This window comes from Cricetulus griseus, chromosome 2 (genome assembly GCF_003668045.3).
Source record: "Cricetulus griseus strain 17A/GY chromosome 2, alternate assembly CriGri-PICRH-1.0, whole genome shotgun sequence".
NCBI classification, from domain to species: domain Eukaryota; kingdom Metazoa; phylum Chordata; class Mammalia; order Rodentia; family Cricetidae; genus Cricetulus; species Cricetulus griseus.
In genome coordinates this window covers 71,198,915-71,221,270 of record NC_048595.1, presented here as the reverse complement: position 1 = coordinate 71,221,270, position 22,356 = coordinate 71,198,915, and the positions used below count along the sequence as shown (strand labels likewise).

The 22,356-nt window shown below is 37.7% G+C and overlaps 1 protein-coding gene across 1 annotated transcript in view; it reads right to left on the bottom strand.

Annotated features, from left to right (window-relative positions):
• Ptprd (protein tyrosine phosphatase receptor type D) overlaps positions 1-22,356 on the bottom strand; it is a 366,069-nt gene that overhangs the window by 40,393 nt on the left and 303,320 nt on the right. The window contains 2 exon segments of the mRNA XM_035438957.1: positions 32-151; positions 13,147-13,322. Coding sequence (XP_035294848.1) covers positions 32-151; positions 13,147-13,322 — 296 coding nt within the window.

The following is a 22,356-nucleotide window of genomic DNA, read 5'->3' as shown; positions in this document are numbered from 1 at the left end:
CAGGGCAGGAGAACAAAGACAAAGGACAAACCTTATAGAGTGCAAAGGTCCTGACACAGTACGTGGCAAGCTCCACAGTATCCAACAGCGTCACCTGGACCAGCCCATGAGTTTCAGTGCCTCTGGTGGGCCAATACTGGTCACACTTCACCTGGAGAAAGAAGTGACACATTCAGGCCAGATGCTCATCAACTGTTCTCTTAGCTTCCCTTTGAGTTGTTGTTGACGGAAAACAGCTTTTTTGCATTTCATTTTATGTTGATTTTTTTTCTGGCATGCATTTCTGTTATCCCAAAATATGTAAATTACTGCTCTGATGCCAATATAAACCACATTTTAAAAACTGGTAGGGATATTAAGCAGTAACAGATTCAATTTTCTGGGAGAAAAATAAGTTGCAGATTGTTGTTGAATAAAATAAAGCAAGAGATATTTGAAATTTTAGAGTACTTGGGGAAAACACATTTATTATTGAGTTGACACTATGATTCACATCAGAAAGATTATAGTTAGACATTTAAACTACATGGCTAGATTGAGTTCATCTATCAAGATTTTAAAGGCACACACTATTCCACAATGAACTCTCACAATTTACACATATGCTTGTTTAAAGAAAACTAGAAATAATTTGAAAAATCTATCAAAGTGTAATACACAACATAATAAGTGTTATTTAAAATACAAGATAAATGGTATTTGTATGCAAAGCAAATGAAAACTGTAGCATCTATGGGGGAAATCTATCTGCTTCTTAAGTATGGTTTTGGAGGGTCATTATAGCAGTGTGGTTTAAGCAGTACAATTCATTCAAGATAAATGACCCTCTATTTCGCTGTGAAGTGGAACAAGCCAAGGAAGAACTACTCAACCCAATTAGTTCAGATGTGACAAAGAATTATTTCAACTCTGCAGTAAGACTCAGATTTACTGCGTGTGTTCATTGTGCAGCAAAAAGCACAATAAAAATGACAAAGGCATTACATTTACTAGTGAGGTCATAAGTCAGAAAATATTTACCCATTCTGACACAGAGAAAAGAAAAGCGGAAGTGTTAATTCTTAGTAACCAAATAAAATACATCTCTGAAGGTGAAGGAGGAATACTGGTGCCTGTTAGAAGCATGGCCTTTATTTGAAAAGGGTAGAATAGAAAGTGTGGTTTTTGATCTACACAAAGGCAACTGGCATTGTTCTCATTGATGCTAGAAGATTTTGGTCTATTGAACAGAATTATTAGATAATTATTTGCTTGCCAGCTTAACGAAATACTAGCAATAGTCTGTAAATGACACTGTAGTTGAGTTTGCATTGGGGCTATGTCCTCTGGCACTCAGGCTGTTTCTTCATAGATATTAGTCTTCCTAAAAAGGGACAGTTGTCTTCCAATAGATGATTTCATTGACAAGATAAAGGAGGAGGACACTTTATTCTGTATTTATCTATTAAGGATGCAGAAATTGAATTCATAAAGTCAATTCCACTACCTTTCTCTCAACCATGGAGCCACAAAAAAATCACCTCTTTGACTAAACAACCAAAAAAAAAAGGGTTCCAATTCAGATCAAAATAAGTGGCAATATTATTAAAATAGTTTATATATTTTCTACGTTCACAGAATAATCTGGTGTTTTTATTTCTATCATAGGACGCAACACAAAGGAAAAGCATAAAAATGTTAGTTCTTCAAGGAAAATGGTGATAAGCATGGGTTGGCCACTTCCACACAGACTCTGATCATTTGTTAAAATCACACCATACCTGACAAATTTACCAAAGTACTAATTGTAAGGAACCATACTACTTAAGGAACAATAATTCAAATGGAAAAAGCACACAAAAATAGGCCAAAGACAATTTTTTTAACCATGAAAAAGACGTCAAGTTGATGTCATGCTACAGTGGACAAAATAACTTTGAAGGTTCATACTGTGGATGTGTACATGTATGGTGTCAGTGCTTGGTAAGAGGCTTCCACCAAGCTCAAATGTACAATGGCAGAAATACATTCCATTGCTGGTCCTCTCTCACATACAAGAAAGCCTTCCCTTTTTTGACTCATCCTGGGTACAATCAGCACAGATTTCTTCTGGTTTCATAGGATGAAGAGTTGGTATTTAGTGATAAATAATACTTGAAGGTTTTCATTTTTATCCTTAAGCTACAAAAATATTTTCAATTCTAATAGAGTATGCTATATGAGAAAATAGGTGTTCCAGAAAGATTTACTATTTCTTGGTTATTTTAAGGAGTTTGGTTACATCAGTAAGTTATTTTTTTAAATATTTCTTTTGCTATTTTTGTTATTATAATTGCATTATTTCCCCCTCTTCTGTTCTTTCCTTCAAACTCTCCCATATACCCCCCCTTGTTCTCTTTTGAATTCATAGCCTCCTTTTTCATTTACCATTGTTATATACATATGTGTATATGCATTTATATATTTTACTAAACAATGACCTATCTCCAAAATATGCCCACTGGTGCAACAGTGACATGAATATTAGGGAAGTAACCAAATGTTTTTTATTTGATTTGAGACCTAATCCATGAGATATGATCTATACCTGAAGCTATTAATGAAGCCAAGAATATAATAGTAGTTATACTATGGGCTCTGGGGAAAAACTAATAATATTATTCCACTAAATGATCATAGCTATAAAACAGCTCCTAACAACATATTGCTATACTCATAGATCTATGCATAGCTTAACCCTCAATGGAATGGCTTCTTGAAGTAGATAGTAATGAACATAGAGATGTACAATTGGATAATGTGCAGGTGGTGAGACATGTTAAAGCTTAAGAATATATGGAGAAGAGGAGGTGGAAAGACTATAAAAGTCAGAGGTGGTAAATAACTCCAAGGAAATGATATTTTATACATACATGAGGGCTGATTGATGGGCACAGGAACTCAGCATTAGCCTGATGCATAAGCCCTTCAGAAGCACCATCCAGACAAAATCTCAGCATGGAGAAGCAGAATGGGCACAAAAACCTTCTCCTAACAAAGAAGTTATTTGACATTAATATTTGCTAAGGGGTAATTTCTCCGATGGAATGTCCAGTATTCCAATGGGGAAAGACTATGATCAAAATACACTGTGTATAATTAAAAAAATAAATAAATTCATTACAAGAAAAGCAGTTTCCTGCTGGGTGTGGTACTAGTGGCACATGCCAGCACTCAGGGTGCAGAGACAGACAAATCTCAGTGATTTTGAGGCTAGTCTGATCTACAAAGTGACTTCCATGACAGATAAGATTCGACAGAGACCATACCTCAACACCCCAACTCCTGCCCCACTCCCCAAAAAACAATTAAGGTAATCTTGTAACAGGCACCATCATAAAATATTTCAGGCTCTAAAAAAATACAGAGTAATTTTATCCAATACAGTAGAAATTTTTCAGCTTAGGAAACACACAGGTGAGTGAAAAATAATTCTAGATCCAGAAAGACAAAGATCACATATTTTCTCTCACTGTGGATGTTAGCTTTGAATGTTCAAATATTTGGAATATCCACAGAGTTAAAGAAGTAAGTACTGGACAATGGCAGTAGGTGAGGGAATGCTTTAAAGAAAGGGCAGAAAAATGTAGCAGTATAAAGGGCTGAAGGGAAATAATGGAACAGAAAGGGTTAACTTGGGATAAGGAGGGGAGGACAGGTTAGAGGAGGGAATATAGGAAGGGATAAATAACTTTAATGGCCTTTCAAAATTCACACAGAAAACTACTACTGTAGAAGCTTCCTAACACATAACACACAAACATAAATAACATTGAATTGCCATTTGCTGGGCTGACACTGTTCCTACTTGATACTATAGGCTAACAAATAAAAAGCCCATCTTTTGGATTTGTTGCCCAGTGAAGGTCCTATGGAACCCCAGACATTACAAGCCACTGCCAATGCTATTGATTATCCACCAGAATCTGTTGGAAAGACCCTATTGCTGAAGCTACCACATACATGAATCATTGAGAAATCAAGCTATTATTCACTGGGAAGTTTCATCTCTACTGACTAGCTTTTATAGTACTAGAAGGTAATGTGCATGCTACTAGAGGAGAAAAGTAATCATCAGTCTTATCAAGCTGTGAACCTTGAGACCTACAGCAATGACATCACTGGTAAAACATGGTCATTGCTGCCATCATAGGATTGTATTTAAGTCCTGCTCCACAAGATGAAACCCATACCTGGTACCATTATCGAGCTACAACCTATTGGCTAGACATGTCATAGTCCTTGGTGAGGAATGCACTATTATTATAATTCTGGTTAATAGACATAGTATTAAACCAATTCTTAATGACTTACAGATTAATGCATCAGAGAAGCTTCTATTTGCAGTAGATGGTGATTAATATAGAGAATCCTAACTGGCCAGGGTACAGAGAATATGAGAGACAGAAATGCTCAGCCTTATATTTGAAATCTGCACCCTCACCCCATTATCTACATCCAAATCTCATGTATTGTCTTGAAAGAGGTTTGTGGAAATATTCTAACAGCAAGATGCAGAAGGTGTCTATAAGGAAACACTGTCTTCTGGTGATAACAGGGAAGCTGCACATACTAATTCATAGAGGTTATAATAGCATGCATAAGATGAGTGGTAACTCAATCCAAACCAAATCTTAGGGAGGTAGGTACAAAGTCCCACTATTAAACAAGGAGCTACGGGCAATGGAGAGCTGCTGGGGGAGGCAGAGTCCATTTTCTCTAAAAGTGTAGCCTGTGGTAAGTCAACCACACTTCCTGGACTATACAGTCAGCATAAACTGGACTTCACTGGCTTTAAGAAAAAACAAAGGACACAAAATAAGTAGCGAAGGTCTGTATCTTAGAGGAACTGGAAGAAGAGTAGGTAAACATGTACAAAGTTTTCAAAGAACTAATGAAAATATTATTTCAATAAAGATCTGGAAGGGAAAGGGCTCATGAAATGCTAAAATTTTCTAAATCACTTTTCAAGTTTTAAAAAGTGTTCTTTTACTGTTTGATGTATCTGCTAGCTAATGATGCAAGGTGCTTGCTCTGAACCTTGCCATTGACTTGCATTCTTAAACAGATGTCACCACAGCTTAGGCTCAGGTACTTTGTTATAATCATAAGATAACTCTGTGGCATATAATACCATTTAGATATAACATTTCCCACGTGAGTTGTTGAGCCCTTAGAGTATGGATCTCATCACCAGTCACTCCCAAGGAACAAATGGGTGACCAAATGGCCTGTAGCAATTCTGTCTCTGGTCTGGCCAATCTTTGAGTCAACTACATTCAAGCTGCACAATTGCCAAGCTGCTCCAAGCTGACTTAGTACTTCTATGCAAGAAAACTTTCTGCAAACCTGCCATCAGAGACAGCACTACAAAGCTGTGTATAAACTTCATATTACCTGAACATCATCTATGATAGAATCATATTGACAGAGAACAGATAAAACATAAATTCTCTGTACCCTAAATATTGAACATCACGGAGATTACTTTACATTTGCATAAAAACTAAGAAGAAACCTAACTCAGTTTGAAAATACTAGACATGAATGGGGTGACAGGAAGGTTTACATAGCCACTGGGAACTAACTGTATGTCATCTTCTGCAGTGCAGATTTGTCATGTTGCTAAATGGCTTTAAGCTGAATTTGGGACCGAGTCTGTAGGCTGGCATTGTAAGCAGTGAAGATGGCAAGGGAAAGGAAGTATAAAATTTGGTAAGCTAACCAGTATCCAGCAACTGGTCAGATTGTTTCTTTTACCTGACACTGACATGAGAAAACCAAGAGTGTGGAACTTGCTAGATAATGCCCCAGACATCCATTAGGTTGCCAACATGAGCATTACACCTTTTGTTGCCAGTGTCCCATTTACACTAGCTATCCAGCACTTTCAAAACAATCCCATACATCATGTACACTCCAGAGGCAATGTTTGTGCTGCTGTTCCCAAAGTTGCTTAAGGAAAAAGTAGTTTCTGTTGCCTTTGATAGGCAGGGTTTGGGCTACGGTTTGAGAAATTAAATGTTCAAGGCCTTTGGCGCTTCCAGTTCTATCTGGAAGAAGACACAGACCTGGCATTTGGAAAGCATTTGCTCTCCATTAAACTCACTGAACCCTGACAACCAGAGAAGCCAAGAATTAGTCTGCCACTGGCCATGGCTAGGCTTTCCAAAACCGATAACAACAATGAAAACAATAACACCGCCATTTATAATCTTCAGTGTGATCCTGTCAGATTTTAACCTCGAAGAACTTCAGGCTCTGAAAATAAGTTCAAGGTTTGTTTTTCAGAAAAGAAGAAAAATTTTGACCACAGTCTGTTTTTTAACTGCTTCTTGCTCACAATAGCTCTTAAAGACACAAGACTAAATATGAACATGTCCCCATCTCACCCTGCTTCTTGTAGATGTTTACAAAAGTCATATTCAAGGACTCGAGGAGTAAGTTGTCACTAGGTTAGACCTAGTCCAGTAAATATCAAGTTTTAGTATTCTATCCCCTAAATCCTAACTCAGTGAAGAATAAATACCAGTCTCTGATCTCCATTCATTAGCACACACCCCAAATTTTAGTGGTAAGGGATTTTCCTGTTTTCTAACCTATAAAACATCCATGGTCATGTTACAGAAAACATTTTATCTGAACTAGTAAAGGGTGTTATTAATTGATTCTATATGTTATAATGAAAAGGACATATAGATATTTTGAAATAGAATAGAATTCCTGACTTCTAAGACTATATTTTAAAACCTAATTGAAAATTCAAATTATGTGTAATTTATCAGGTGTCAAAATTCTTTCCTTACTTCAAACATTTATAGCATTAACTCTCAGCACAACAGCTCTATTGGTCAATTCCCACTGTCAGGCTTGAAAAACAGTATCAATAGCAATAGTTTTAACTATCAGCAATGAACCAAGGCTGGCTGCTGAGAGCAAGTAAAAGATAGATATCCTCTAAACCTCTTTCTTGATATTTCACCCTTTAACACTCAGAAGGCTGCTCAAGCATTTTCTAGGCAGGCTTTGACAGTCCCTGTCTTATCAACTTCGAGATGCTAGATAATAAAATAGAATCTGGCCAGCCAAAAGAACACAGATGAAGAAAAAAGTTAAAAAGTAGACAAGCAGCCAAAAGAACACAAAGGAAGGAAAAAGTTAAAGAGTAGACAATCACATAATAAGTAAAGGAGTTTCCTGGGCCAGGAATCACCTTGGCCAACCCTACCTTGGAGACTAATTCTTCAGGGGAGGCTGCCAACTGTGCACTCAGTCACCCACAAATAACACCCTTGGAGTGAAAATGCCAGCTGCATATGTTTTACTCAAACAGTGCTTCACTTTCTCCAAAGATTTTTTCCCCCCGTGTGGCTGCCCAGACCAATCCAAATGCTTATTGGCATATTATGAAACATGGAAACAATTAGAAACCACATTCTAGGGCAGGAAAATGACTTGCTACAGAATCAATGAACTATGCAGAACTTGAGAGGACTTGGCAATTCCAATGGAAACTGAAATGAAACTCACTCACAGTATCTTTTATCACAGCACATTCTACAGTGGTTGTGAATTGATCTGTGTTTTTCAGGCAGCTATCCTATTTTGTTTTTAAAAATCCTAGATTTTAGTCTTTTTTGTTTGTTTCTTGACTTGCTCTAGTGGAAAATCATCAGGAACAGTCAAGTTATGCCTTTATTTTCAGTGTTAGTATGATGGCTAGTTTTAATCATCAGTTTGACACAACCTAGAATCAACTGGGGAGAAAGCGTCAATGAGAAATTTTCTAGATCAGGCTGGCCTTCGGGTATGTCTGGGAGCAATTATCTAGATTATACTAATTGAGGTTGGAAGACCCACACCACTCCCTAGAAAACATGGAAGAAGAGAAAAGTTTCATAAATGAATGTATGCATTGCTTTCAGCTCTTGACTTCGGACTAATGTGATAGGTGCTGCAAACTTGACTTTCAGGTAATGATGGACTACCACTAGGAATTGTAAGTCAAAATAAACAGTCTTCACTAAGTTTCTTTAGGAAATGAAGCTAAGATAACTAGATGCACAAACATCATAGAGATCCTCATGAAGTGTAGGATTCTTTCAAGACCACAATCGACTGAGAGTAAAGAGAGTCAATGCCCTTGAAAAATCAAGGAACTTGAATTTTCAACTTGAACAATTTGGATCCCAGAGAGCATAACTCTTCTCCAAAGGATGTTTTGGCTGTTCAAATGCTAAGAACTGTCAATTTCTTAGCAAAAGGCCAATGGGACTTCTAGCATAAGGAACAGTGCATAGCCTTTGTCTCAGGAGCAGGTCCTGACTCTGAAGGTCACAGCACTCGTGGTAAAGCACAGCCTCCAATGAAGGTGAACCAGACAGAGACAAAACAGCTGGAAAACAGATCAGTTACAGCAAGAAAATATTATGCAGAGGGAATGCAAACTGAAACTAACAGAAATGTGGTCCATATCATCCTTGGTGACATGCAACCCATGCCTGTATGACTCATGGTTTTCATACTGTATCATATTACAGAGAAAGCAACAGGCAGAAGATAATGTTCTTTGCCAATCTATTTGCAGAAAAAGTAACAAATTCACTTTGTTAAGATCAGAATTCTGGAGAGCATATCCATAGAAGAGAGAAAGTACAAAAGCAAGTAGTAGTCTTTCTACCTCTAGTTGAGGACAACTATGAGATGAGACAACAGCCAGAGAGAATGGAAATTAACAAGTGTAGTGGTTCTATAAGGTTGTTCAGGCCTCACCATTCACCACAGAGAAACAAATTAATTTCATTTGGAAACAAAATGTGGTATTTAGAAGCCAGCTTTGAAACAGCAGTAGTAAAGGAAACAACCCTTTAACCAAACTATAGCCTAGTCTTTCAATTGTACTTTGTCCTGAAACTGTTTTATGTGGCAAAGAAAAGAGCTACACTGTTGGCTCCTTTGCAAGTAATGCAAATGAAAGACACTCTAAATGGCTGAGTGATGTACTAGCTTCCATAGACTAGAGTCCAGATGTAGGTCAAGATAATTGACTACAAAGTATACCTACTTTAAACTGCCATGTTGTTGATGACAACTTTTCCTCTGATGGTATCCCAATGTGTTAATAGCAGAATGTCTTCCCTTTCTTTTTAATTCCTGACACAAAGGCTATAGCCAATAAGTATTATCATTCACAAAGTATTAATTAGGCTGGATAGAAGCATAGGGAGAAATGATGGAGACATGGGAAGAGAGAGCACCCACTCCCTCTTGAATCACATTGAGGTTTGGCATCAGCTGATGATCTAGAATTTCAGAGTATCATGAAACTTACCAATATAGAGAAATATGTCTTTTAGATGAAGACATTTGGAATTACAATTACAGCAGTAACTCTGCCTCAGGGTTAACTAAACCTATGTGAGGCTTCTTCACAGTTATAAAGCTGTAATTTTCTATTACATTTAAGACCCCCATTTAAGGTAAAGATAGATCTTAAATCTCTTGCAGTCTTTTAGGCCCATTGTTTTATCTTACCAGATTACAATCCCAGCTAAGACATTGCTGGAACCATCTCAGTCACCAGAAAGCAGGGGAAACATTTGATTAACCATTTGAGATATAACCGTAAAGCCAATAAAATGGCATATATGGCCACTAAAGTGCTGGTGGCCTTTGAGAAGCTCAAACTCATACTTGAGTATTTCTTACCTATCTTGGAGCACCTTTCTCTAAACCTCTGATATGACATGTGTTAAATTTGTCTTTTAATGTACTACAACTGTACTTTACACTGGCCCATCCTGAAATTGGTTTCTGTGGTGAATTAAGAAACTTGGCTTTGCAGGAATGGAGGTCCCTAAAGTACAAGTGAACTCAAGATGCTGGTGACAGTTCTGAACCCTGTGTCCTGCAGCACCATAATTGACATTAACATGCACACATGTGTACAACCCCAACCCCACATATACACATGTACGCATACTTTTTCAAATGATATGGCTTGTATATATCATTGAAATCCAGAGCTTTCATCTACTAATGACATTTCAAGGTTCAGCCTAGAATCAAGCTAGCTCAATATTTGCTTTGAGGTTGGATGATGGGAATAAAAACAATTCTCTTGAGTTCTCAGGTCAAGCACAGAGCCTACAACATTCCTAAAGTATGGAGTTATGCACCCCTGTAACAACTAACCACTATTCATAACTATTATTATAGTGAAATTCAATGCACATTCTTGTGCATCTAGAAATCATTCCCTTTCCTTCTTGCTACTGTGGATGAAAAAAACAACTGGCCAGGGAAAGGTGAAGTGGGAAGAGATGAGGAGGCATCTGAGGCACCAGTGCTCTGTTACATCTGCCCAGTGACTTGGTCCTTCTTCCAAAATGTGCTGGAAGGACAAACAAAGGGCTTTGGATGTTGGGGGGTCAGGACTCGTCTGTCTTGTCAGATTGATGATGACTGAGACTGCCCAACTGCCTGCTGGCTAATGCAGGTCATCACCAGCTTGGGTACATGGTGAACAACTGCAGAATAAAAATCACAGGACAGCAATTTAATTGACCTCCTTAGGCCATTTAATAAAGCAGACCGCCAAACTTGGAGGCTCAAAGAGTAATTAATGAAGGGAGCAAACAAAGGTTCATTTAGTAACTTCCAAATAAGTTCCTCTGTCTGAAGGGGGAAGAAAAGGTAGCCTGCAACTAAAAGATAAACTGCAGGTATTTAAGTCACAATGCCTTCCGCCAGGAACCGCTCATTACCATCAGATGTCGCCAAGGCAGTGGGGCCAGTTAGAACTAACTTTATTATTAGAAGCAATTAGGAAGAAAAGGGGCAGAATTTCATTTGGTTATTTCAAAACAAGTTTCTGTGCATAGTTTAATGAAGGCCTGCAGTGTCAAGATAAAATGTGTGTTTTACTGAAAACAGCTTTTGCAAATGACTGCTTGTTACGGGCTGGTATCTCTAGGCAGAGCAAACCTTATATGGGGAAATTTACATGCATGCTGCAGTAGAATAGTTCAGCTGTCTCAGCTTCATAGGAGTGTCATAGGTAGCATGGCCAGATGGGGAAGGCTGTGTAGTGTGGGGCCAGAATGTTGTTTGTCAATTCTCTCTGACCTTGTTTTCAGAATGATTTTCACTGATTTTCTGGGCCTTGGTTTATTCATAGGAAAAACAAAGTAGCAATCATTCTTTTTAGAAAGGGTTTTAATAACATATTAGAATACTAAATGGGTTAGATATTGTTATCATTACTAACTCATATATATCTAAGGATCATTTGAGTTGGGGCTACACAGGGGTTTGAGTACATTTGTTTGCTCACTGGGTTTTGCATGTAAAGTATAAAACAAATACTGTTTTTAAAGCGATAGTCATTTCTTCATCAGTTTATACGGAATTAGGTGTTTTCAAAGACCTCACTGCTTTTTAGGTTTGCTAAAGCAACCTCACACTACAACTACTTGACTTCCCACTTTTAAGGTGGCATTGCAGATTTCTAATATTTACCAATATAAGCTTTTACTAGGTAAATTTACTGGGCAGCTTTAAGTTCTCATGTCATCTATACAGTTAAGATAAGGACCAATTCCATTTAGTAAACATGTTCTTCCATGTGGAAGAACACATGAAGGATCCCCTTTGTTTCTTACACAGGGAACTGGGTTTTGGATCTTTAATATGCTTAAAGGAAGAAAAAGAAAAAAAGAGACCTTTTACCTGAGGTTTTAAAGTCAGCATGGGTGCCCCCCATGTTCCAGTGACAGGTTTCAGAAACCTATTTGTTAAATTCCCAAAGTTAAAACTTTATTTTCATCAGCCACATATGCAAGTTGCTGATTCATTAGGGAATATGGCACACTGCCTCTGTGCTGTGTTTTAGATTTCCAAACCCAATAGCATTTAACTAATGTGCTGTGGACTATAATATTGAACCCATATGATGTATGAAATTCTTTTCATAGACCTTAACTAGCAATGACTTGTTATTAAAATCCATTCATTTTGGAAAGGCCTAAATTAGTAAATGCCCTTCACACATTTCTGTATTTTCTCAGACATTTTTAAGACTGAATCATTCTCTGGTTTCCCTGAGTTAAATCGTGCCAATTTGAACACTTTAATATGACCCCTTTTCAAGAAGTTTTAGAACTTGTACGTAGACTATGAGAAAGAAAACGGTGAAAATGTGGGAAGTACATATGGAAGTAAATCTCTATAGGTTCTAATATCCATTTTCTCTAACCAAAGTGATTATCTCCTCAGATATCACTTTCATTTTCTCTGTACCAACCATGACTATCTTAACATGTGGAAACGCCTTTTTAAAAAGACTTAGAGGCTGGGTGTTGGTGGCACACACCTTTAATCACAGCACTCGGGAGGCAGATGTAGGTGCATCTCTGTGAGTCCGGGCCAGCCTGGTCTACAGAGTGAGTGCCAGGACAGCCTCCAAAGCAATATAGAGAAACCCTGTCTCGAAAAACAAAACAAAACAAACAAAAAAGACTTAGAAGCTTTTTTTGGAGGGGGGGTAGGATCTACTTATGAAGCACTGGCTGGCACTGGTATCAAACTCTGCATCTTGCACAAGCCTCCTAGGTGTTGTAAAAAGGGCATAAGACACTATGCCTTTTCCCAAAGGGTTTGTAATTCCTCCAATTCTTTGATGATGGCCTTCTAAATTCAGTGTCCTGAGGTACATCTAGGTAATCTTCATTGGTGAACATCTCTATAGGAGTGGTGGATTTGGGAATGGTGGTGGAGATGTTGCATTGATCTTTCATATTGTTTGTATTTGTGGATGAGATCTGGGCATTTATACTTCTTTTCTTAGCTTTGTTTCTGACAGTAACAGAACAGGTTGGGGTAGAACATAACACTGGTGGCCTGAATTGGATCTGGTAAGATCCTGGTGAATTATGTGCAGAATTGTGCTGGGTGTGGAGGATGGGCAGAAGAGTTTTTAAAAAAATAGTTTAATCAGAGTTTTTGACATCCATTTTCAATGGCTGATTGTCAAAAGTGCTACCCTAGGAGAAAAGTAGATGCTGAATAGAATGAAATAGATAACACAAAGACTGTGGAAGGGATTCTGAAGTAGATACTCATCCTTACCCTTGATCTTTCTTCTAGCTTTGTCATCATGACAACTGTGGCACTCCGTTGCTCCCATATCATTCTCCAAAAGTCTCCAAATGTCTCAGGAAGAGATCCCTGTGTTGCAATATAGGCATTTTGTTTCCTATAGCCATCTATGTAGTTGGCATTTACATAGTCGCTTCCTGGAATACCTGCAAAACAAGAAGTACTTGTAAACCAGGTGACAAAATTCATAGGAGGAAACTCTGACTCGGGCTTCACTGTGATGTTATGTTACTATTCCATATCCTGCTGTAGGAGTTTCAATACATTTTACTTTAGTTTAGTTTATTAAGAATACGTAGTACTGGGACACCATGCTAAACTATGCAACATTTAGGGTATTGTGTCGTCATACTATGACCAAATCACCAAATGAAGTCAAAACAAAACAAAAATATGCAGATGCCCCAAATAATTCATTTTTTTTTTCTCACAGATTCTATGCCTGATCACTTGTACTAGCAATAAATAGTTTGCAAAGGTCATCAAATAATCTGGTCACATTCTCTTCTTCTCATTTCACTCCATTTACAGACAAAAACTTAACCAAAAAATGCCTGAGTCTGAAGATGCAATATAAGTTGGAATATCACAACAGCAAATAATCCATTTCAGGTTTAGCTACTTATACATCCTGTAAATTCATCCAGTCATCCCAAGAATAATATCAATTCCTGTCTTGGTCATCTTTTCAAAAAGGAGAAAAGAAACACCAAGTTGTCCACATTCGTGAAGGAAGTTAAGTTCTATAGAGGCTATCTCTCTACTGTTCCTGTGTCTGAACCTCCAGAATGTAATATCTCATTTAAGAGTCACAATGTTGTAGCACAAACTGACTGTATCATCTCTCCTTTTGTATTTTCTATGTATGTTTCACAACTGGCATAAGAACAAGGTTAAAAAATTATCTCAAATACTGTGCTTTCTGCAAACCCTATACTGATCTCCCCTTACACTTCAAGTAAAATCTAAACTCTGATCTACAAAGCTCTACACTTTTCTAATCTCAGCTCACTCTGCTCACCTCTTAATTTCTAGGCACTGAACTGCTTCTGTTGGTGGAAAAGGTTTTCTTCTACCTATATCCTAGAATATACTCTGTCTCCTTCTCCCCATAAGTAGCCTTCACCTATTCCTGCCTTAGTTGCCAGTATTCAGGGCACACTGGATACTGCTTTATACTACTATCCATTACAGATAAAACACTGAGTTTTTGCTGAACTTGCATATTTCAGGGTTGACCACAATTCCACATCTCTCTTATTCACCTTGTGCAATCTTTCTGCTTAAAGGGAATGCATAATTTGACCAGTTCCAATATTTATTTAAGGCCAGAGATGTTCTTCACAGTGATTTTCTAAGTTAAAGTCTAATTTTCTGTTGTTGTAATAACTTAAGAGAGAGAAGAGCCGATTTGTGTTTCCTTTGAGGAAACACAAAGTGACTAAGAAAACCAATGTTACTCTATAGGAAAGGAATGCATGCTATAGGAGCAAAGTAAGAAAGAGTGAGCACTGAGGATAAGCTACCTGAGAGCATCTGAAGGGGCTTAATTTACTGTGTTGAGACACAGCTTCAATTCTGAAGGGTGTTAACTACAGACAGAGGAATTTTGTCTCTGTTGCAATGATAAATTTTCAAATAATCAGAATCAAAAGGGTAGTAGGTTTCCTAGAGAGATAATGAGTTCCTTGTCCCTGGAGAGAAAGAAATGCTTTACAGGGACATCAGTATGCTGTGGAAGGAAACACTAGTACATATGCATGGTCTCTTCTGGCCCTGGGAAATATGCGCCCTGCAGTTGCAGGAAAATATTTTTCCTTTATATTGGAACATGTGCTCTCAAGCTAAAAATGTTATATTTCCCTGATTGCCAGTTGCAATTACTTTGACTGCTTTCCTGATTCCAGTTGTATAACTGATCCTTCCTAGAAGAGTAATGAAACTCAGATGGAAGTCGCTTCACCCTGAGATGAACACATGGATATAGGATATGACCACCATTAGGTGGAAAGTTTTTTCAGCAGAAACTGAAGCACACAGTTGGCTGGAACATTATTCATCCATTTCAGCTACTCAAGAAACAGTTTGAGTTCTGGCCGCTCATGACTGATAAAGACCCTGATCCTCCCCCAATCCCAGACTCCCACAGATACAAAGGATAGCCTAAACACAGTCCTCGGGTTATAGTCACATAGAAGTGCACAATTTTAGACAGCCATTATAAAATGAATTGACTTTTTAAAAAACATGAAAAATAAAATTTGGGGAAGATGGATTATTAATAATTAATGACTGCAATTCCAAGAGATAAAAATAAAACATTTCTGCCTGAAGATTATCAAGTGGTTGAGATCAATACCAAATGCTTTATAAATTTATATCTTGATATTTTGAAAGAAAGAAAATTGGAAATAAAATAATGCAATACTGGAGAATGTTGATTATCAGAGTATTAAGTTTACCCTGAAAATAATGCAAGGTTCTTCTACCATTTTGACATTGCAGTGAGGATATGATTTCCAGAACAAACATCTATTTCTATCATGATCTTTATCCACACTAGCAGAGTGCTAGGTCAGGCAAGTTGTCTCAGCCCTAGAGTATGGAGATGCAAGGGATGCTGTCCCAGGAGATCCAGCGTCTATCAAGTCTTACATCCAACATCTTTTCATGAGCTATGCACAGGATGAAAAAGGACTCCAGGAAGGGTAATGCCTTGTTCTTCTAAAGTTTCTAGCCCAACAAGGAAACAACATGTAACATCAGGCAGTTTCAGAGACTCCAATTTTCAGTTTGACATATTCAGGAATGTTTTCCCACCAACCCTGGGAAAATATACACTCTGCGGCTTTCTCAATTTTGGGTGCCATGAAACACAGTCTTAGAAACTCTCGATTAAGAGGTGTCTGCCAGGAAGCCAGATCTATGAAATCCATTCACATTGAGTGGTGACTTTATGCAAGGTATACATACTAGTTTATTTAGTCTTTAATGTTCTTTTCAGAAAAGAGCCTGCAAAAGCTGTAGTAACACTCATCATAGTTCAGTACTAAGCCAAGATTGTAGGAATAAACTGAATTGCTTTGGGGGCTCTGGGGATAGAAATCTAACTTCAAATGCAGGGATGAAAGAAGAGAGGATTATGACAAATTAGATTGCAACATTGTTTATTTACTTGGAGTCAGGAAGACCTCTTTCAATTGTTTAAAATTAGTGTTTGGCTTGGGTGATTGTATTTTTGCTTTGTTTATGGTATAGGAAGGAGCCATTAAAATGTCAAGAGCATAAACCAGAGTTCTTTGTCTTGTGCTAGTCTCTGGCAAAATTCTTAGGGCACATTGGCCCTGCTATAACAACTATATCTTGCAGTAAACTTCATTTTCTTAAAACGGGATCTCAGTATGTATCACTGGCTGGCCTTGAACTCACAGAGATCCATCTTCCTCTGAAGAGACTGAAGGTGTGCATCCTGAACACACTATAATTGGCTTTTTTCAATATTACTGTTCATGACCAGCTTACATCAATTACTTGTACTGTTTTCTGTTGCTTTAGTACATTTTATAAAGTAAGTAGAATTTTAGGATTTCTTTTATATTGATCCATGTTCTCTAACTAGCAATAATTGTGTAAACAGTTCCAATACCAAAATGAGTACTCTGGTCAGATGTGTGAAAAGCCTAAGCCTAGATCCAAGCTGCACAGTATGTCCACATAATCTAATCTAGTGTTAAACTGAATCTCATCAATCAGTAGATTCCTTCTAATGGCACACTGGCTACTTACTCATGCTCAGGATAAAGCCTATTTGCTCTGAGTCCACTATTCCTTGAGTTTCAAACCCAAGCCTTTAAAACAGGGAGGTAGGGCTGAAGAGATAGCTCTGCAGTTTGGTTAAGAGATGGCTACTCTTTCAGAAGACCTGGTTCAATAACAAGTACCACATGGCAACTCAAAACTATGTGTAACTTCTGTTCTAGGGAATCTGACATCTTCCCTACTGTACCCTCTGAGGGCACCAGGCACACATGTGATACACAGACTAACACACATGCAAAACACTATATATATATATAAAATTTAATAGTGAAATAAATAGAGTAGGGGAGTTTGACAGGGCCATACTATTATCTCATTTGGGAGCAGCAGATTATAGCAAGTACCTGTTCAAGCAGAAAGAGGCAATTGTAAGGTTCTTGTTTTATTTGTTGGCAATTTCTAGTTACAGTTCAAGGTAGAAATAAGTAACTTGAGCATGAAATCTGGAGCCATATCAGCACCACCCCGTTTTTTTTTTTTTTTTTTTTTTTGAGAACAGATCTTACTATGAAACAATAGTTAGTCTGGAACTCACTATGTAGACCAGGCTGGCTAGAAATTCATAGAGATCTGCCTGCTTCTGCCTCGCCTAGAATGCTTGGACTAAAGGCATGTGCCCCATCACACCCAGCTTCCATTTTTCTTAAAGCTCTGCAAAGTTTTGAATAATTAGCTATGAGTTCAAATTCAAGGACAGTAGCCCAATTCTTCACCAAAACTAAGATGAAAAGGACAGTGCTTCATAACATTGTTTCTGCATAACAGAAAGAACCCTAAGAAAGAATCTACATGATTTGAAGTATTATTGATCCAAGCAATTAATGACTTAAAAATGATTTACAACCTTGAAATCTATTGCAATATCAAGGAGTATTTCACCTGAGCTATTTTGTTATGGCAGGGTTAAAATAAAGTCTTTCTATTGTTCTAATTTGAGTGGGACTAATTAGGCTATAGGCACAGATAACAAAACCCATTCAATTGACTGTGGATTATAATGTTTTGATCAGAATATAATTTGACTTGAAAAAATTTATCCATGTTCAAAGAGTGTTTGCAATTATGAATGGTCAGTAATAGCCTTTCTGCACTTAAGTTGCATGAAAACACATCACATGCATTCATTATCAAAGCACAATTAAGTAACCATAAGAGGAGTGTTCCCATTTTTGTACCATGTCATGAATGAGAAATTCTATGTGTAAATTAGAATCTTGGGACAATACTAAGCACTTGCTAAGGATTTTTGGAACTTGACCAGGAACCATTCCACAACCAATCACCCTGTCTAGAACCTGGGGTAGCTTATCTGCTAAACCAAGGTGTGTTGGATAAATTGATTTCTGCAGGTCCTCCTGAGCTCTAAGATATGACATCTCTACCATATCCTTAATTTCCTTGAATTCATCCATTTCTGCACAGCTATTTTAAGATAAACAGAAACGTTTAGTTCCTTAGATTTGGTAGTGATACACTCTAATGCTCTTACAAGCTGACTCCCACTGCTTCTACCTCTAACATGCTGAAAGCAGACTTATTGGGTGGGGCTGATACTGCAAAGCTTGACTGGAAGCCATTATTGCTAAAAACAAAACAATGTAAAGGGAAACAATGCTGGAAAGGGGCAAGCAGGTATCTGCACATGGTAAGGAAGTAGTTCTCCTCTACTGGAGCAAATGAGAGCAGGTATCAATAGAGATGGAGGGGAGGTTGTGTCCCTCATGACTAAGTCAGACAAACTGTTCTTAGCAGAGGTGGAGAGAGAACATCATGGCTAGCAAAGCTTTCAATGTTCCACCATGTGGAGTAACCTTAAAACATGGAAAACTCTGTACATCACACTCTACAAATCTTTAATGACTAAAGTTTGTGTAAACAAAATGTACTTCAGCAAACGAATTCATTCCATTTTTTTAAGACAGGAGAACTCAGAAACTAATGCCACATAATGGATACTTATTATCCTCTCCCCCTAAAAAAAATCATGACCCTTCTTCCCTCCAAAACCAAAATCCCCAAACACTGAATCAGTGGTTAAGTCCTAGACAGATTTCTACAAGACAAAATGCACGATAAGTTTACTTTGCTGACACCATTTCAATGAGAAATAGAACAGTAAACACTAAGTTACAAGTAAACTGATCTAATTTCCAAGGATGCAGTGTTCTTTCCTTTCCCTTAAGCCATGTCAGCTACTCCCAGCTACATCAAGGCTGCTGAAGTGAAGGATTTTCCTTGCAACACACAAGAGAAACAAGAATTTCCTCCAAAGACAGTGTCACTAGGTTTCTTGATGTAGCTGTGATTGGAATTATCCTCCTTGTTTTTTTTGCAGAATTCACAACTGGTTTTCAACAGCATTCTTTGCTATGTGGCCACTGCAGCTCATCATCTCAGAGCTGGTGGGAGAATGAGGAACACGCAAAGTGCCTGTGAGTCAGTGTCTCCTTCTCACTGTGTTGTGTCCTCCTCTGCCTGCCCTTCTGCCCTCTGGACTGCTGGGGGTGGGGAGCTTTGGAAATTGGTCCAGAAAAGGAGCTAGAGAGTCTAGCTGGCTTTGAATACACAGCAAGAATAACCTCACAGCTTGGGGAGAGTATCAGTACCCATGCTTCTCATTTCTTGTTAGGGACCACTTTGCCTTTGATGGTGGTGGGGCAGCCCTTAGGTCACTGCAGTGTATATAGTCTTTCAGTGATGGCTTATATTCATAAAGATGCAATTATTCCAAGGCTTCATCTAGTAATGAGGCAATCAGAACCTAGCATGGGGTAGCCTGTAGGAGCCGCATGTATAAAAATCACTCAGATCATCAGTTTTCATCGATAATATATGAATATTATTGTTATAATATCGCCAGTCGACACACCTTATCAGCGTCAAATGAAAGAATGCATTGCAGTTTCTAAAATGCCAATGAATATTAAAATTGATGCAGTAAGTAAATGAAATAAACCGATGTCATTTTATCTATTAATGAGAAGTAATTCCAAGTCCAGATTCTCCATTCAAATTCTGTCCTAAAATTAGTTAATAAATAATAAATTCTCTTTAGTAACTTCTCAGAAATCTATCATCTCATGCCTCAATTATAACATCATAAACATCACAGGAGACACAGCTCTTCAGAATACTGAAGTGTGAATGCATTAACATATCCTGTCTCTGTATACAGTAAAAATAATAAACACCCCATAATGAAATAAGACACTGTAGACAGAAGACAACCTCATATCCAGTGATTTCTTCTCACTAGGTAACTGGATTCCTGAGTGAAAATATAAACATAGCAAACAAACAGCACTAGCAAGCATCACTTAAACATGTATCTTCTCTTCTCTGGGCAATCAGTTGATGCAAGAGTTGGGTAATAACACATCTCTACACTAGTTGCTAAGCCAAATGTAGGGGAAAGTTTGTGTCCAAACAGCTATAATTAGATGGTTTTTATTAAGCCTGAAACTGTGAAATTAATCTAGGTTTCTAAGGCTAAACATCCCATCTTTGCTTGCTACTTGGGACAAATTAAGCTATGTCTCTTTACTGCTCCTAAAAAGAAAAAAAAAAACCAGCTTTATGTATTAAAAAAAAACAAATAAGAAAAGGATTAAACTGTGTCACTATTTTATATAATTAACTGGAAAAGTACAAGCCTGGAAGTGCTACAATGTCTACTTCAATGATCAATGTTGTGGACATTGTATGAAAAATGAGCTCAACTTAACAAATAATTGGATGGAGCCCAAAATATGGGTTTACAGAAAAAAAATGAGGTGCATCATCTAATAAAATTTTTCTGTTTTAATTTACTTTTCTTTTTTAAAAAACCATGTGCATATATGTATCCTGTGATGTTAGGGGCTTCAGTTTTCCTGGATCTGGAGTTACAGGCAGACAGTTGTGAGTCTATCCACATGGGAGGCTGAGAACCAACCCAGATCCTATGCAAGAGCAGTACGTACTCTTAACCATGGAGCCATCTCCCCAGCTGCTTCTACTGTTTTTGTAAATAGAATTTAAAAGCCAATTAATCCCTACATAAGGTGCACACAGATTATCCCCTCGTAAAGAAAGAACAAGAAAGCAGGAAAAGGATATTTACTGAATTGATATGAGAAAGAACACAGTCACCTTCAAAAGTAGTCTTTTTTGGAAGAAGTGCTTGATGTCAGGGTATCATTTATTCATATTCACTACAATTAAAATTGTATTAGAAAATGTTGGATATGTACTAATTTACTTTTCTGACTTTAAAAAAAATATTGTCATTTCAGCCCCACTCTATCCTCTTGGGTATCAGGCTTCAGATTGAGATCCAGGGTTCCCTAGTTCTTCCTCATTGTCCCTGTTCTGTTCCACCACCAACCCCCAGCTGATCTCTGTTCACTAGAAAATTCAGCCCACCTGAAGAATTTCTCCAGGGACCCATAGCTAGTGCCACACTGGGATAAGAACCAGGGAGGGTACCAGTGCTCTCCTTCCCTTCCTAGCCAGAAGGATCACTTTAGAACCCCTCTGCCCATCTGTCTTCATTACTTTATGACACACTTGACACAACCCACAGCATTTTCCTTTGCTCATTGTTGTTTTTGAGACAGAGGAACAACATGAATTTTGATGGACATGAACTGGGTGGCCTTTGGGAGGCTATGGATATGGTAAAAACATTGTCATGCTTTTACTTATTGAATATGCATCACCTTTCTATACAAGGCCTGAAAAAACGGAGGAAGCTATTTCACAGCAGGGGCATGATATGAAATTGGTGATCATTCCCCCTTGTGTGGACAGTAGTCATCAGTGACTGATGCAGGATTGATTTGGTAAATAATAAGCTACAGAAATAAGGACTCATCAGTACTGGACCAGCACATCCCACAGTAGGAAGTAGAAAATCAACACGACAGAAAACTACCTCTGGTTTCTGGTTTTTATCAACTGTTTTTGTTAGATTTATCTCAGTGACCTGTTCACTCACTTTAAAGCTGTTAAATTCCCATCTCACAAATAATCACATTGTTGTCACCCTCATCTGTCATCAATGTTATTTACACTAACATTTTTAACTGTTTCTATTATGCAAATCTAACACCAGGCTATATATTCTGAATTTCCATTTAAAGGAAACATTCTTCCCCTTGTTGAAATGCGTAATTTTATTACAGGTCTGGGTCTCATTTATCAAGTGCTAATATTTTCTTTTGCTTTATAAACAATTCTAATACATGCAACTTTCTCATTTGGATATTGTTAACTTTTCCATAGATCATATCAATAAAATTCTGAGGGAAAAAGAACTTGTGTTCTATAGTGTAAAACATATAACACTAATGACAGTAGTGTCCAATATTTACTGGGAAT